This window comes from Ranitomeya variabilis, chromosome 4, assembly GCF_051348905.1.
Source record: "Ranitomeya variabilis isolate aRanVar5 chromosome 4, aRanVar5.hap1, whole genome shotgun sequence".
In the NCBI taxonomy this organism is placed as follows: domain Eukaryota; kingdom Metazoa; phylum Chordata; class Amphibia; order Anura; family Dendrobatidae; genus Ranitomeya; species Ranitomeya variabilis.
In genome coordinates, this window is record NC_135235.1 from 528,730,155 (window position 1) to 528,744,255 (window position 14,101).

Below are 14,101 nucleotides of genomic sequence, written 5' to 3' on the forward strand. Positions count from 1 at the left end.
TAGTGTTTCTTACACCTGTCTGCAGCTTTACAGGTTTAGGCACACTAAATAGGAGAACTCTTCCATCCATCTAAGTCTAGAGAGATGAGGAAGGCAGGGAGTAAGGGACGCGGTCGCGGAGGTGTTGCAGGGAGAGGACGTGGAGAATCTTTGCCTGCTGCGGGCACAAGTGACTCAGCCACTAGCTATTCCCGGGAACAGTCCTTCATGCGCAGCTTTGTTGGAGGTCGTGGTATCCCATTGCTGGGGGAGGAACAAATTGAAACCCTTGTTGGATGGATGGCAGCTTCGGCATCGACTTCAATTCGTTCCTCATCCTCCCAGATACAGAGCACAGAGTCCGCTCGTGTCAGTGTAGAGCACCACTCTGCTTCTTCACCACCACCTGCCAAATTACCCAGGCAGTTAGAGGGACCAGTACAGAAGCCATCTTTACTTCTGTTTGAAGAATCTGTTGGCTGTGGATCAGGGGGCCAGTCAGGCAGTATTCGACAACAGGAAGAAGAGCTTTTAAGCAGTGATGCCCAACTTTTATTTCTCTCAGAAGAAGAGGCGGGTAGCCCTATGCACACAGTCGGCCGACCACAGTACTCATCAGATGATGATGAAACTCAGGTGGCATTAGCTGGTGCGTCCTGCAGTATACAAACGACCCGGGAGGAGCAATCGTCTGAGGTGTTCAAAGAGGGTCCAACAGATGATGAGGTCCTTGATCCATCATGGTGTGAGGGACAGCAAAGTGGTGGTAGCAGCTCAGAGGAAGAGATTCCCACAACAGTACAGCAGCATAGGGCCAAAAAAGGGAGTAGAGTGAGGGGCGAGAGTTGGTTGCCTGTAGCCTCCACTTAGGCACCCGGAAGGAGCAGGACCCACGCAAAAACTAGTGCAAGGGGTGCTCCAAAGAGATGTGGTGCCTGGGCCTTTTTTGTCCAAGTTGCCGATGACATTACAACAGTCAGATGCAATCTTTGTCATCTAACTCTGAAGCGAGGGAAAAACGTCCACAACCTCAATACCACCAATATGTTGAGGCATTTGAGGAACAAGCACGTTGCAGAGTGGACAAGTCACATAAAAAAATCTTGCCCAACCTGCAGTTCCATGTGCCACCTCTCCCGCTAACGTTGTAGCTTGTTCCTCCCAGGAGAGAGAGGGAACGTCCTCCTGCAGTAGTGTATAGACAGCCATCGTCACTGTCACACCGCCACCAACCTCACAATGCCGGTTATCCTCACAGTAACAGTCTAGCCTGCAGCCATCCGTCCCACAGTTATGGGCTCGAAAAAGGAAATTACCGGCAAGCCACCCCCAAGCACAGGCCCTCAATGCTAGCATTTCAAAACTGCTGGCCCTTGAAATGCTGTCATTCAGGCTGGTGGACACGGACGCCTTTCGCAACCTCGTGGCATTGGCAGTCCCACAATACTGTGTTCCTAGCCGTCACTATTTTAGTCGAAAAGCCGTCCCTGACCTGCAACAGCACGTGGAGAAAAAAATTAAGCGTGCTCTACTTAACGCCATCAGCAGCAAGGTCCACCTGACCACCGATGTGTGGACCAGTAAGCACGGTCAGGGACACTACATTTCCCTCACTGCCCATGTGGTGAAGCCGGGTACAGAAGTGGATAGTGGCACTGCGCAGGTCCTGCCAACGCCAAGGATTGCTGGACTTTCGTCCGTTCGCATTGCCTCTTCCTCCTACTCCACTTCCTCAGATTCCTCCGCACAGCAGTTGGCACCTTCTACATCCACAAGGATTGGTGAACCGTCCACTGACACGACCAAGTTGAGCACTGCTGTGGCCAAACGTCAACAGGCCGTGTTGAAATTAATTAGTTTGGGGGATACAAGCCACACTGCAGAGCTGCTGTGGAATGCCATCAAGCAGCAGAGCGACCAGTGGTTTGGGCCGCTCAACCTCCAGCCAAGTATGGTGGTGTGTGATAATGGGCGAAACTAGGTGGCAGCTCTGGGTCTAGCCAATCTGACTCACATCCCGTGCCTGGCACATGTGTTAAATTTAGTCCTGCAGAGTTTTCTTAAAAGCTATCCGGATCTTGAAGATCTTCTGCACAAGGTCCGTGGCGAGTGCTCTCACTTGCGCCGTTCGAGCGTACACAATGCGCGCATTGCAGCTCTGCAGCGAAGATTTAACCTACCTGAACACCGCCTCATATGTGACGTCCGCACTAGGTGGAATTCCACGTTGCATATGCTGGAGAGATTGTGTGAGCAGCAGCAGGCAGTAATGGAATTCCAGCTGCATCAGGCGCAAACGAGTCGCACAGCTCGCAGGCCACACTTCACATGTGCCGAGTGGGCTTACATGAAGGACATCTGCTGTGTTTTGCGGCCCTTTCATGATTCCACTTTCATGTCGAACGCAGATGATGCCAAAGTCAGCATCACTGTACCCCTCATATACCTCCTTGAAAAAACTATGCTAGGGATCAGGGATGCAGTTTTGGATGAGGAGGAGGAACAAATGCTGACAATGCCTTCTGTATCAGGACAGTCTACTCACAGCTCTACGGGTGGGTTGTTAGCCAGGCAACACGGCAACTCACAAAGGTCCAGATAGGGGACAGTTTTTGATGAAGAGGAGGAGGAAGAATTGGAGGAGGAAGAATTGGAGGAGGAAGTAGTATGGCCAGAGGAGGGTGGTACACCACACACTGGTAGTCATCATTTACAGCAAGGATGGGGGGATGCAGAGGAGACGGAGAGCACGCCTCAAGCTGGGGACAGTGGGGTGTGGCCAGTCGGCAGTCTGCAACACATGAGTGATTTCATGCTGCAGTGCCTTCGAAACGACCGCCGTATCGCTCGCATTCTCAACACTGATGATTACTGAGTGGCCAGCCTCCTGGATCCTCGCTTCCGGGACAACCTACAAACCCTGATAACACCGTTGAACCGGGATCGTAATATGCAAGAGTTCCAAGACACACTGGTACATTCGATGATGTCCTCATTTCCACCTGAGGACTATTTTGAGTGTTTCACATGGCATCTCAGTGCCTCTAGGACGGGGAGGAAGCCTTTCACAGAGCAGGAGCAGCACCTCTGCAGAAGGCCCATTCAGTCTTGCCAAAATGTGGCAAAGTTTTGTGTGCCCGCAACCACGTCATGCACCATCCCATACGGTTCCATTCAGCAGGACGCAGCATTACCGTCAGATGGTGGCAGACTACATGTCCAGCCATGTCAGTGTGTCCCAGGATGGTTGTGCCCCCTTTAAGTTTTGGGTCTCCAAGTTTGATATATGGCCAGAGCTTAGCCAGTATGCCTTGGAGGTGCTAGCCTGCCCCGCTGCCAGTGTGTTATCGGAGCGTGTCTTTAGCGCCGCTGGTGGAGTCCTAACAGACCAACGCACGCGCCTATCCACCCATAACGTTGACCGCCTAACTTTTATAAAGATGAACCAGGCCTGGATCTCGCCAGACTTTGCAAGCCCTGCGCCAGATGAGACTGAATAAGCACGTCTGGCAAGTCTCCAGGTCCACAATTGGCCCTCTGGCACCACTAGATTGATCAGCCCACCTGGGCTTCAGCACCCTCAGCTGTTGCTCGGAAGTGTCAGTAGCACAGTGAACACCCGCTGCCGTGTTGTCGGGGTTCAGCAAAGCAAGCTGGACTCTGGCTGTGCTACTGGCAATTCAAATTCTCCTGTCCACCTACAATGAATCCTGTCTGCCTGGGCCTCAGCACCGCTAGCTGTTGCTCTGAAGTGCACGTAGCACAGTGAACACCCGCTGCCGTGTTGTCGGGGTTCAGCAACGCAAGCTGGACTCTGGCTGTGCTACTGGCAATTCAAATTCTGCTGTCCACCTACAATGAATCCTGTTCCACTGGGCCTCAGCACCACCCGCTGTTGCCCTGCACTGTTTCCTCTGTTAGCTGGTTCTCAAGAGTGCCGGCAGGACAGTTTCCTCCTAGCTTGGCTCCGGGTTCCGGTAATGTAGACTGGTAATCGGGGAGATGCACAACTTGATCTGCTTCTGCTCCGTGCCCCAGTAGAGTTAGCTGGGTCTCCAGGGTGCAGGTCGTCCAGGCGGCTCCTGCTGTGGTTCAGGGTTCCAGTAACAGAAGCTGTCCTTTATTTTGGGGGTTAGTAACACATGTTAACCCTGCAGTCCAATACGAGTTCCAGAACCGCCAGATGGTTCTCGCTAGTGGCAATGGCACTTATACTTTCTGCTTAGTAACAGGGTTCCAGCAGCACCAGATGGTTCTCGCTAGTGCCAATGGCACTTATACCTTCTGCTTTAATAACAGAGTCCCAGCACCACCAGCTGGTTCTCGATAATGTCTTTGCCACAGGTTCCTTCTACTGTGTATCCGGGTTCCATTAACATCAGCTGGTCCACGAATGTGCTTTCGGACACTGGTACTTCTTGCTGTTCCTCCGTGCACCTGAACTACATGCTTCACAAATTACAATTATAAATACAAGTACCAAAAGAAGAAGAACTAGAAGAAGAAGAACCAGATGAAGAACAAGCGGGAGAAGAAGAACTGGAACCAGAGGAAGAAGAACCAGAGGAAGAAGAAGCACCAGAACCAGAAGAACCAGATACCATAAGACCAGGAAAAAAAAAAGAATAAGCAGAATAAGAATAAGCAGAATGATAAAATGCAGAAGAAGAAAAAAATAAGTCTAAGCAGAAGAAGACGAAACAGTGTATGGGGGTGAGTCCATTCCTCCTCGTGGTACCCCTGGAGACTTCCTGCTGCTGCGGGGCAAGCTGAACGCAGACCCCTCCCGGTGAGAGTCCCCTGAGACAGGCCTCCCGGTAGGTGTATTTTTCAAATGTCGCTAAATCATGCAAAGTTCTTATATTTAAACCTACTCCGACACAACAGAGGAATAGGGCAAGCAAAATTAAATTATTTTTTTTTTTTTTAACAATAAACACATTTTCTTAAAAATATCAGAATGAGCTATTTAACAAAAGATGAAAGGTAACAAAAAAAAAAAAATTAAATTAATAGTGGGTAGAACACGGTACCATTTATTGTGCCCAGGGCAAGGAACAGCAAACATGGCATCAATGCTGCTGCCGTGGAATGATGTGCAGACAAAAATGTAGGCAGGACTCTTGCTACAGCGCACTCTATTTTGGATTGTGGCGCACAGCTTTAGATCTCTTCAACATTTTTATTGACTGTGGCGACTGGGCGTTAGCTGTAGACTAGAGCCTTGCAGCATCTTGTCGTGTGCGACGTGGGTCACAAAGATGCTGGTGTGATTTCGGATCATCAGTATCTATAGTGAATTTTGTTGTTTTCCCCGCCGGTTCCAGTGTATGGCCTCCCTGCATCTCAGGTGTAGATTGCAGCGGAAGCGACAGACAATCATTTAAGAACCGTTTTTGCCCTTGATCTTAGTGGAAAAAAGAGCGAAGCAGGCACCTCGGCCAGGGAGATCCACAGGCGTGATAATGGTATCTACAATGCCGTGCCCACCGTTGAAGAATAAAATGAAATGAATGAAGAAAAAGTAAATTCCAAAGAGTTTGCCAAGCATTACGTTATTATTTTGACCCGTAGACCAAATGTGCTCCATTATAACCGCTATTCATACTAAAAACAGTACTTGTGCCCATTATTATTTGATTTCTCTGGCTCCGCTGCCTCCGATTACCAATTCTACATGTTATTTTTTTTGGCGTTTTTATTCATTTAGAAAACACCACAATGTAAAATAGGTGTTTTAGGAATTCCGATTTTTTTTTTTTATCCCCATTGACTTCAATGAGGATTGGAATTCCCAATCGACGATTTTCAAGTGTGATCGGACCGATCCTTTCCGATCCGATTTTTAGGGTGATCGATCAACCCTAATCCTGGATCAAAACCTCTTCCAGAGGGCTCTGGACCTCACACTTGGCCGAAGGTTCACCTTCCAACAAGATAATGACCCTAAGCACACAGCGAAAATAACAAAGGAGTGGCTTCAGAAGAACTCTGTGACCATTCTTGACTAGCCCAGCCAGAGCCCTGACCTACACCCAACTGAGCATCTCTGGAGAGATCTGAAAATGGCTGTCCACCAACGTTCGCCATCCAACCTGACGGAACTGGAGAGGATATGCAAGGAAGAATGGCAGAGGATCCTCAAATCCAGGTGTGAAAAACTTGTTGCATCATTCCCAAGAAGACTCATAGCTGTACTAGCGCAAAAGGGTGCTTCTACTCAATACTGAGCAAAGGGTCTGAATACTTATGACCATGTGATATTTTGGTTTTTCTTAACAAATTTGAAAACATTTCTACATTTGTGGGGTTTTTTTTCAGTCAAGATGGGGTGCAGAGTGTACATTAATGAGAAAAAAATGAAGTTTTTAGAATTTGCTAAATGGCTACAATGAAACTGAAGAATTTAAAGGGGTCTGAATACTTTCCGTACCCACTGTATATATAGCTATACACTGTTTATCTAAATATATGTAGTATGTAATGTCAATAGCTATGTTTTCTTTAAGGATATTGGTTTTTTTTTATGATAACACTTTTTTCATTTCTAATGCTTTACCTGCAGCCTCCCTCACTGGCAGGACTGCCATGAGCTTTGGAGTAAGAAGCGGAGAAGACAGCGGCAAAGTGGCATTGTTATAGAAGAGCCTCCTGCCATTAAGGCTCCACGAAAGGAAAGTGTGACTGCCCCTTCAGCAGACCCTATAATAAACAATAGCCCCGCACCCCCTGAACCTGTGAAGGCTGAGATTAGTACAGCAGACTCTGGTGAGTACTCTTATGTAAATTTGTGGATGACATGATGGTAAAGCTTGTCTGATTTGTGTTCAGAAAACTTGGCTTCTTTGGATGTGGTCAAAATGCAATTTAAAATGTTAAGTTACGTAAAGAGAATTGCATTTATAAAATATTGTCCTTCTTTCTTTTCTGTTCTAGCTGTTTTGGCGGATATTACACAGCAGCTAAATCAGAGTGAACTGGCTATCCTGCTAAATCTACTCCAAAGTCAAACAGATCTCAGTGTTGCCCAGATATCTCAGCTCCTTAACATTCAGGCCAACCCAGACATGCAGCTGCAACTGGATGCGCTTAACCAATCTATCACTGCAATGACTACCACTCCTGCACCAGCCCAGACAGTGGAGCCCCAGAAAGAAAATCCAGCCCAAGAACAAGCAGAAGTGGAGGGGCTGTCAACTCAGGGAGATGTGCAGAACGTCTTAGCTGTCCTTTTGAGCCAGTTCATCAAACCTCAGGAGGTGGTGCAAGCCCCTGGGGAAAGCAATGGAGAACAGAGCGGCGTAAATCCACCTGTACGGTTAAGACCAGAGGAAGAAGAGGAGAGCGCGGTGTTGGAGGAGGATGACGCAGGTAAATTCTGCTCACCCTGAGTCACCCGTCTTATCCACACTGAATTTACAACAAGTAGGCACGTCAGGGCCTTATTTTTAATAACTGAGGAGACTGTGAAGACCTGGTGTATAAAACATCTGTCTTTGCACTCTGTAGTTTTCTATGCAACAGGGAGAGGCTTTCTAGCTTATTGAGTGGAGAACCCAGAGACCTCACACTCGTGTATTTTGGTTTATAATAAACTGTAAAATTTAAACCATTCTCTTTTAATCTTTTTATTTGCACCATTTATTGCACCTTGAAAGATTGAACTGTAGATGGCATATGTATAGTGGAGTTAAAAAAACCTAACTTCATATCGCTTGTGTATTGCACCATTACATCCATTTTCTTTCACCCCTCCCCTCCTTTCTTCTATTACTTCACCTATTATTGGCATAAATAATATGAGCTAACCTCTCATCTCTTTCCGGTCTTTCACCCCCATTCGGTAGCGTTCACACTCGACCTGCACAGTATACAAACACTTCAATTACATTTGCCAAAAAGATTAATAATAAAGTATCCTGTAAAATATCCCTGTGATTAGCTGTTCACTGCAGGCCCTGCTTCTTAAAGAATTGGCTATTGCCAGTAGGAAGTTCTAGCAGGCCAAACCTTGCCCATACAGTCACCACTGTCTGGGTGAGTGAAGGCCACTTTTGCTGCTTTCCACCCTAATAGTGGGACCCAGCTTTGTGAAGATTTAGTCGGGCACAAAGGAGTTGAGATTGAGAAGCAGAGAGAGTGCTGCCGTTAAGGAGTTAATGCAAACATGAGCATCCATTGTACATCACACAGATTTGTATTAATATACAGTAATGTTTCTTTTCTTTTTAACATACCGTGTATACTCGAGTATAAGCCGACCCCCCCCCCCCCCCTAATTTTGCAACAAAAAACTGGGAAAACTTAATGACTCGAGTATAAGCCTAGGGTGGGAAATGCAGCATCTACCGGTAAATGTCAAAAGTAAAAATAGATACCAATAAAAGTAAAATTAATTGAGACATCAGTAGTTTAAGTGTTTTTGAATATCCATATTGAATCAGGAGCCCCATATAATGCTCCATAAAGTTTATGATGGCCCCATAAGATGCTCCATATTAAAATATGCCCCATATAATCCTGCATAAAGGTTAATAATGGCCCCATAAGATGCTCCATAAACACATTTGCCCAATATAATGCTGCACAAATGTTGATTATGGCCCCATAAGATGCTCCATAAAGATATTTGCCCCATATAGTGCTGCACAAACCTTGATTATGGCCCTATAAGATGCTCCATAAAGATATTTGCCCCATATAGTACTGCACAAACGTTGATTATGGCCCCATAAGATGCTCCATACAGACACTTGCCCCATATAATGCTGCACAAATACTGATTCTGGCCCCATACAGACACTTGCCCCATATAGTGCTGCACAAACGTTGATTATGACCCCATACAGACGCTTGCCCCATATAGTGCTGCACAAACGTTATAGCCCCATAAGATGCTCCATACAGAAACTTGCCCCTTTTGCTGTTGTTGCAAGGCCTCCTGCACTTGCAATATTCACCTGACTTCGTCTCCGCACCGATCCATCTTCTGCGTCTTCTGCACTGATGTTCAGGCAGAGGGCGTCCACTAACCACGTCATCGCGCCCTCTGACTTGAGCGTCACTGTAGAAGATTCTGAAGACGGAGCGGTGCCGGAACGAGGAGCAGGTGAATATCGCGCAGCGCTCCCCTCCCAGTTATACTCACCTGCTCCTGGCACTGTGCAGTCCCTGCTTCCTGGCGCTGCAGCTTCTTCCTGTACTGAGCGGTCACCGTTACTGCTCATTACAGTAATGAATAGCGGGTCCACCCCTTTGGGAGGTGGAGCAGCATATTCATTACTGTAATGAGCGGTATCATGTGACCACTCAGTACAGGAAGAAGCTGCCGGGGTAAAGACGTGCAGGGACCGCGCCAGGAGCAGGTGAGTATAATTACACTGCCCCCGCTCCCCCTCCCCTGCCGACCCCTGGGTATGACTCGAGTATAAGCTGAGAGGGGGACTTTCAGCCCCAAAAATGGGCTGAAAATCTCGGCTTATACTTGAGTATATACGGTATGTGCAGTGTAGGTAAGTGTTAAGTCTATAAGTTTTGTTAAGGATTTTTTTGGTATCCGTGACTCATAAAACTAATTGTGTCTTGGCCAAGTTTTAGATTAATGTTTGAATAACAACATCATTTTCCACTTCTATGTCAAGTTGTTTTTTTTTTTTTTTTTTTTTCTTAATTAAATTAGCCATATTAAGACATTTTCTCCACCTCAACAAACATGGGTTTAGTGTGCATGTACGTCTAGATTTGTGCTGGTAGATGGTAACATTTGGAAGCAACAAAACTTCTCACGTGCATTGACTTTGCATGAAAATTTGTAGTAAGGTTTATATTTCTCATTAGAACTATATTTCAAGAATATACCATCACCTCTGGTCAATGGTAGCATAATTAAAGGGTAATTCAATCTCATTAAAGGGAATCTGTCAACATGTGGGAGCAGCAAGATGTAGGGACAGAAAGCCTGATTCAAGTGATTTGTTACTTGCTCAGTAGTTTTCTGTATTATCAATACAATCCGTGTTTTATCAGCAGGAGATTATCGTTAGAGGACTAGGTGGCGCTTACTAGACTGTCCATCATCTAACCTGTATTAACCCCTCCACTGATTGGCTGATTGCTGACACTGTACAGTGTACACAGGAAGCAGCCAATCAGAGGTGGGAGCGGGGTTATACAGATCTCCACATTTTTACCATGCTACATCTACAGGGAAAACTGGGATTCTATCAAAACTGCAGCAAGCAGCCAGTAAGTGACACATCGCTGGAAACGGGCTCCTTTGTCCTATATTATGCTGCTCTCAGATAACCTAACAAAAACCTGCTGACAGATTCCATTTAAGTAATCAAATATTGCTAGGATATATCGCTGTCTGGTAGTGGAGGGGGGTTCAACCTCAGGGATGATTACTGATCCGAAGAAAGAAGGAGATGCAATACTTATGTACTGCTGATTCCCGTTTGGAAACTGCAGCCTAGCATTTTCCAGTGGCTGGCAGGGCTTCTGTTCAATGATAACTTCATGCTTTAATCAAATGTCACACTCCACCAGTCATAAAATGATGGCATAGTCTTGTAATTTAAAATCACTTTGAGAAGGGGAAGCCCATTTTAAACCCTTCACTCCTTAATGGGTTACCAGTCCTGATACACTGCGATAGAGAAAAATTTGTATGGTGAAGTTCACTTGCGGAAACTTCAATGGCTTGCGGGCTGCTTAACATCTGAAAATTTATGGCCAGTCTGCAAATGTTTCTGTAAAGCTTGTTTAGGAATGTCTTTGCAGAGTCTGCAGCCAAAAGGATTATGCAGCTGCAGGAACTGGAACCCGGCTCTAAGTAATGGCTGGGACTCCGAATAGCCTTCGTAATTGCTGTTTACACATTACTGAACAAGTTCTGTTTATTATCCAATATAGGAAGCACTGACAGTGCTTACACTTCCTGGCCCACTAATCATGTGATCATCGGGAGGCAACAGTCTCTGCAGGGTCCTAGCAAACTCAGATCTGCTCTGCAGTGTACAAGGAAAATTAGCAATATGAATAATGGTATGTAAATGTTGAAACCCCCAAAGATCTTTTATCAACTTATAGAGGGTGAGGGCTCAATGTACGAAATAAATGGAAAAAAAATTACATTTTAAAAAAGCCACTGCCAGTCCAAATCAATGTTAAAAATTGACTCTAACTTTTTATTTATATTTTTCCTTGATATCGGCATAAAATACAAATAAAAAATGACTTCACATATTGCAAAAAAGACAAAAATTATTTCAATAACCGAACAAAAAAAATTATTTTCTTCTCACAGCGCTTCTAAAAGTGCACTTATGAAAATAATAAACTGTAAAATAAGGCTGGGCATGAAGGGGAAATGGCTCCCAGTGTTGTACTGGTTAAAAAAATGAATGGCTCCTTGTAATATTATATAATAAAAAAAATTATTTTTATACTATAAAGTGTATAAAAGTAATAGTACCAGCATTGCGTTTTTTTTAACTTTTAATTTTTTTATTTCTGCCTCCCAAAAAATCAGTTCTGCGTACTAATATAGCTTTCTGTAAAAAAAAAAAATCACTGCAGAAAACAAGCCTTTATACAGGTATGTCAGCCTACAATAAAAAACGTTAACACTTTTGCAATGTGAATATTAAAAAAAAAAAAAAACCCGGTTTACCCTAGTGATGTGGTCTGGCGTCTTGGAGGGTAATGTTAAGTATAAGATTTGCTACATCACAAAAATGCCAATAATTGGAAAGTGAGTATTGTAAGAACTCATGGAGAATTTAGAATTTTCCAAGCAACGCAACACTCTGATTTGTTGCTTGGGGTAAAACGAATAGATTTTTCTTTGATAATGGGCAGGACACCTAGCTCACATAGTGCTCGGAGTGGAAGTGATGACAACCGGTTACCTGGCCGCTGAGGCCACTAATTCACTGAATGATCAGGTTGACTTGTGATCAGGACATCTTCTCTTCCAACCTGGCAGAAAGGGTCAGATATCAGGGGTAATTGTCTTTGTTTTGTTTCTTTTTTTAGAAGCATCTTATTCCTTGGCTAAATTAAATAAAGAAAAACATCCATTCCCCAGAATGTCAGAATATTTGACCTCACTATATTCAGGTTATACCTAGTTAATATCTATCCATAGAATAGGTCATAGCTATTAAACTGTTGGGTCTGACGCCTGGGATCCTCGCGACTACCAGAACCGGAGTGCCGTGCCCTGTTTGCCGCCCCACAGTCTATGGACTTGATAAGATAGTAGAGTGCTGATATGCGCTGTGCCTGTACGATGTGTGGTCGGCGAGTAATATATTACATTCTTTGCTTGGTTTTCTCATTGATTTGACTGAGAAAAACCAAACTTCGAATAAATGTATTTGTGTTTTTTATGAGAGATAATGGTGCACAGATCATTGAATATTAGACTAGGATATGGTTAGTTTTGGGCTCTGTACTTCGGAGCTTGCTGAGATATACTGTCTTTACAACAACTGGGGAGCTGGCAGAACACAGGTAAGGGGGATTGTCCACCATATTATTTGCAGTAGTTATTTTGCAGTCTAGCTTGTAATGTATTTTTTAATGTTGTTCTCTTTTGCATTCACAATATGTGTGAGCTTCCATGTGTAAATGTGTTTTTTTTTTTTGTTTGTTTTTTTTTACTTCTATTATTTATATGCATTTTTAAGATGGTGTCAAAGGAGGTAACCTTTCCCCAGCTTCTCACCCTCGTATCCTGCCACCAGAAAAGAGACCACCTGATCCTCCGGGTCCCCCTTCTCCACCACCCATTCCAGAGGGAGATGCTGCAGATGAGAATCCAGTGGTAACAACCGCCCAGGTTCAACAATTAACTCCTTCTGAAGCGGACCCAGACCCTGTGAAAGGGGTTAGAGAAGGTCACAGACTACCCTCAGACTTTTCCCGAAAACTGTCCTCAAGGACTTGCAGCTCTGAGGGCCCAGAGGATGTATATAATGTAGGCTCTGATGACAGAGACTCAGGGCAACCACTTGGGGATTGTTCCCCTCAGTCAGTAGCTAAAAGCAGGACATTCCCAGCGCAACTGGGGGACACAAGTGGTTACCAGGGAACAGGATCCCTGCAATTCCCGGGGGATCAAGACCTCAGGTTTACAAGGGTCCCTCTAGGAATGAACTCTGGCACAGTACCTCCAACTGGACAAATAGAGGGCATCAGTAACAGTTCTCACATTTACCAAGAAGCCAAAATCTCTAATTACAGTGAGTTGGGGTCAGAGACTGCAGTAGCAGGTACAAACCAAACTTGGGTTGCCCCTTCTCAGGCTTTCAGCAAGGCATACAGAGCACCAACCCGTGCAACTCCGAGAGGAGGCCGGGGAAGAGGAGTCCCTTACTGAAATCCAGTGACTTTGCCATGAAACCTCCATCCTTCCAATCTGCTTCCCCTAAAGGTGACAGATACAATGTGGCTAATTGTAATAGCTGCAATACTTCTATACCCACAGAGCCTTGAAATTTAGTTGGGAAAAGGGGTGTGAGAAAAGTGGTGCCGACTTGAGAATGGTTCATTGCTGCTCCACCGATGTGTGTTGGACACCTCAATATTTTGACTTAGTTTATTCATCCCGTATTAATTTTTCTATTTTGTGACGGTTCATCAGAAATGGCAAGTATCCATGTTTTAAGATCGTTATGGCAGGCTGTGTAATACAGGTTATGTGTTTTAAGTAATCTCCTCTGCCAGTAAAGGGCAGATTCTGTTGCATATAGACCCTTATGGCGATTTAAGTGGTAAATTTTATCGCTCAGGAAACAAACAGGAGAGACCACATGAATACAGCTGGCTGTGTAAAAACATGTTGTTTTTTGGGTTTTTTTATGCCCTTTTTTTCCCCTTGTCATAAACTGCTGGAATAGACTTACATCGTCTCACTGTTCTCTAATCTGCGCCACTTTTTCATTTACCTCAAATTTGGCAGAGAATCGTCTGACTTTAGGGAGATCTACGAAAACAGACTGGATAGGTATTATTGCTATGCCCTTTTAAGTTTATACTATAAGTTTTTTGTTTGTTTTTTAGGGGGGTTTTTTGGCCACTGTGACTCAAATTCCAAATTTTTGTTTCCCCTTTT

At 44.9% G+C, this 14,101-nt stretch overlaps 1 protein-coding gene across 4 annotated transcripts in view; it reads left to right on the plus strand.

Moving 5' to 3' along the window:
- The window catches only part of CDK12 (cyclin dependent kinase 12), a 301,155-nt gene that overhangs the window by 82,834 nt on the left and 204,220 nt on the right, over positions 1–14,101 (plus strand). Inside the window, exons 12-15 of one of the 4 annotated variants that reach the window (XM_077252346.1) lie at positions 6,545–6,747; positions 6,916–7,350; positions 10,894–11,025; positions 12,675–14,101. The exon at positions 12,675–14,101 is cut by the window's right edge and continues 91 nt beyond it. In XM_077252346.1, coding sequence (XP_077108461.1) covers positions 6,545–6,747; positions 6,916–7,350; positions 10,894–11,025; positions 12,675–13,366 — 1,462 coding nt within the window. In that variant the 3' untranslated portion in view covers positions 13,367–14,101. The remainder of the gene's footprint in view (positions 1–6,544; positions 6,748–6,915; positions 7,351–10,893; positions 11,026–12,674) is intronic. The other 3 variants (XM_077252347.1, XM_077252348.1, XM_077252349.1) reach the window with 3 other exon arrangements.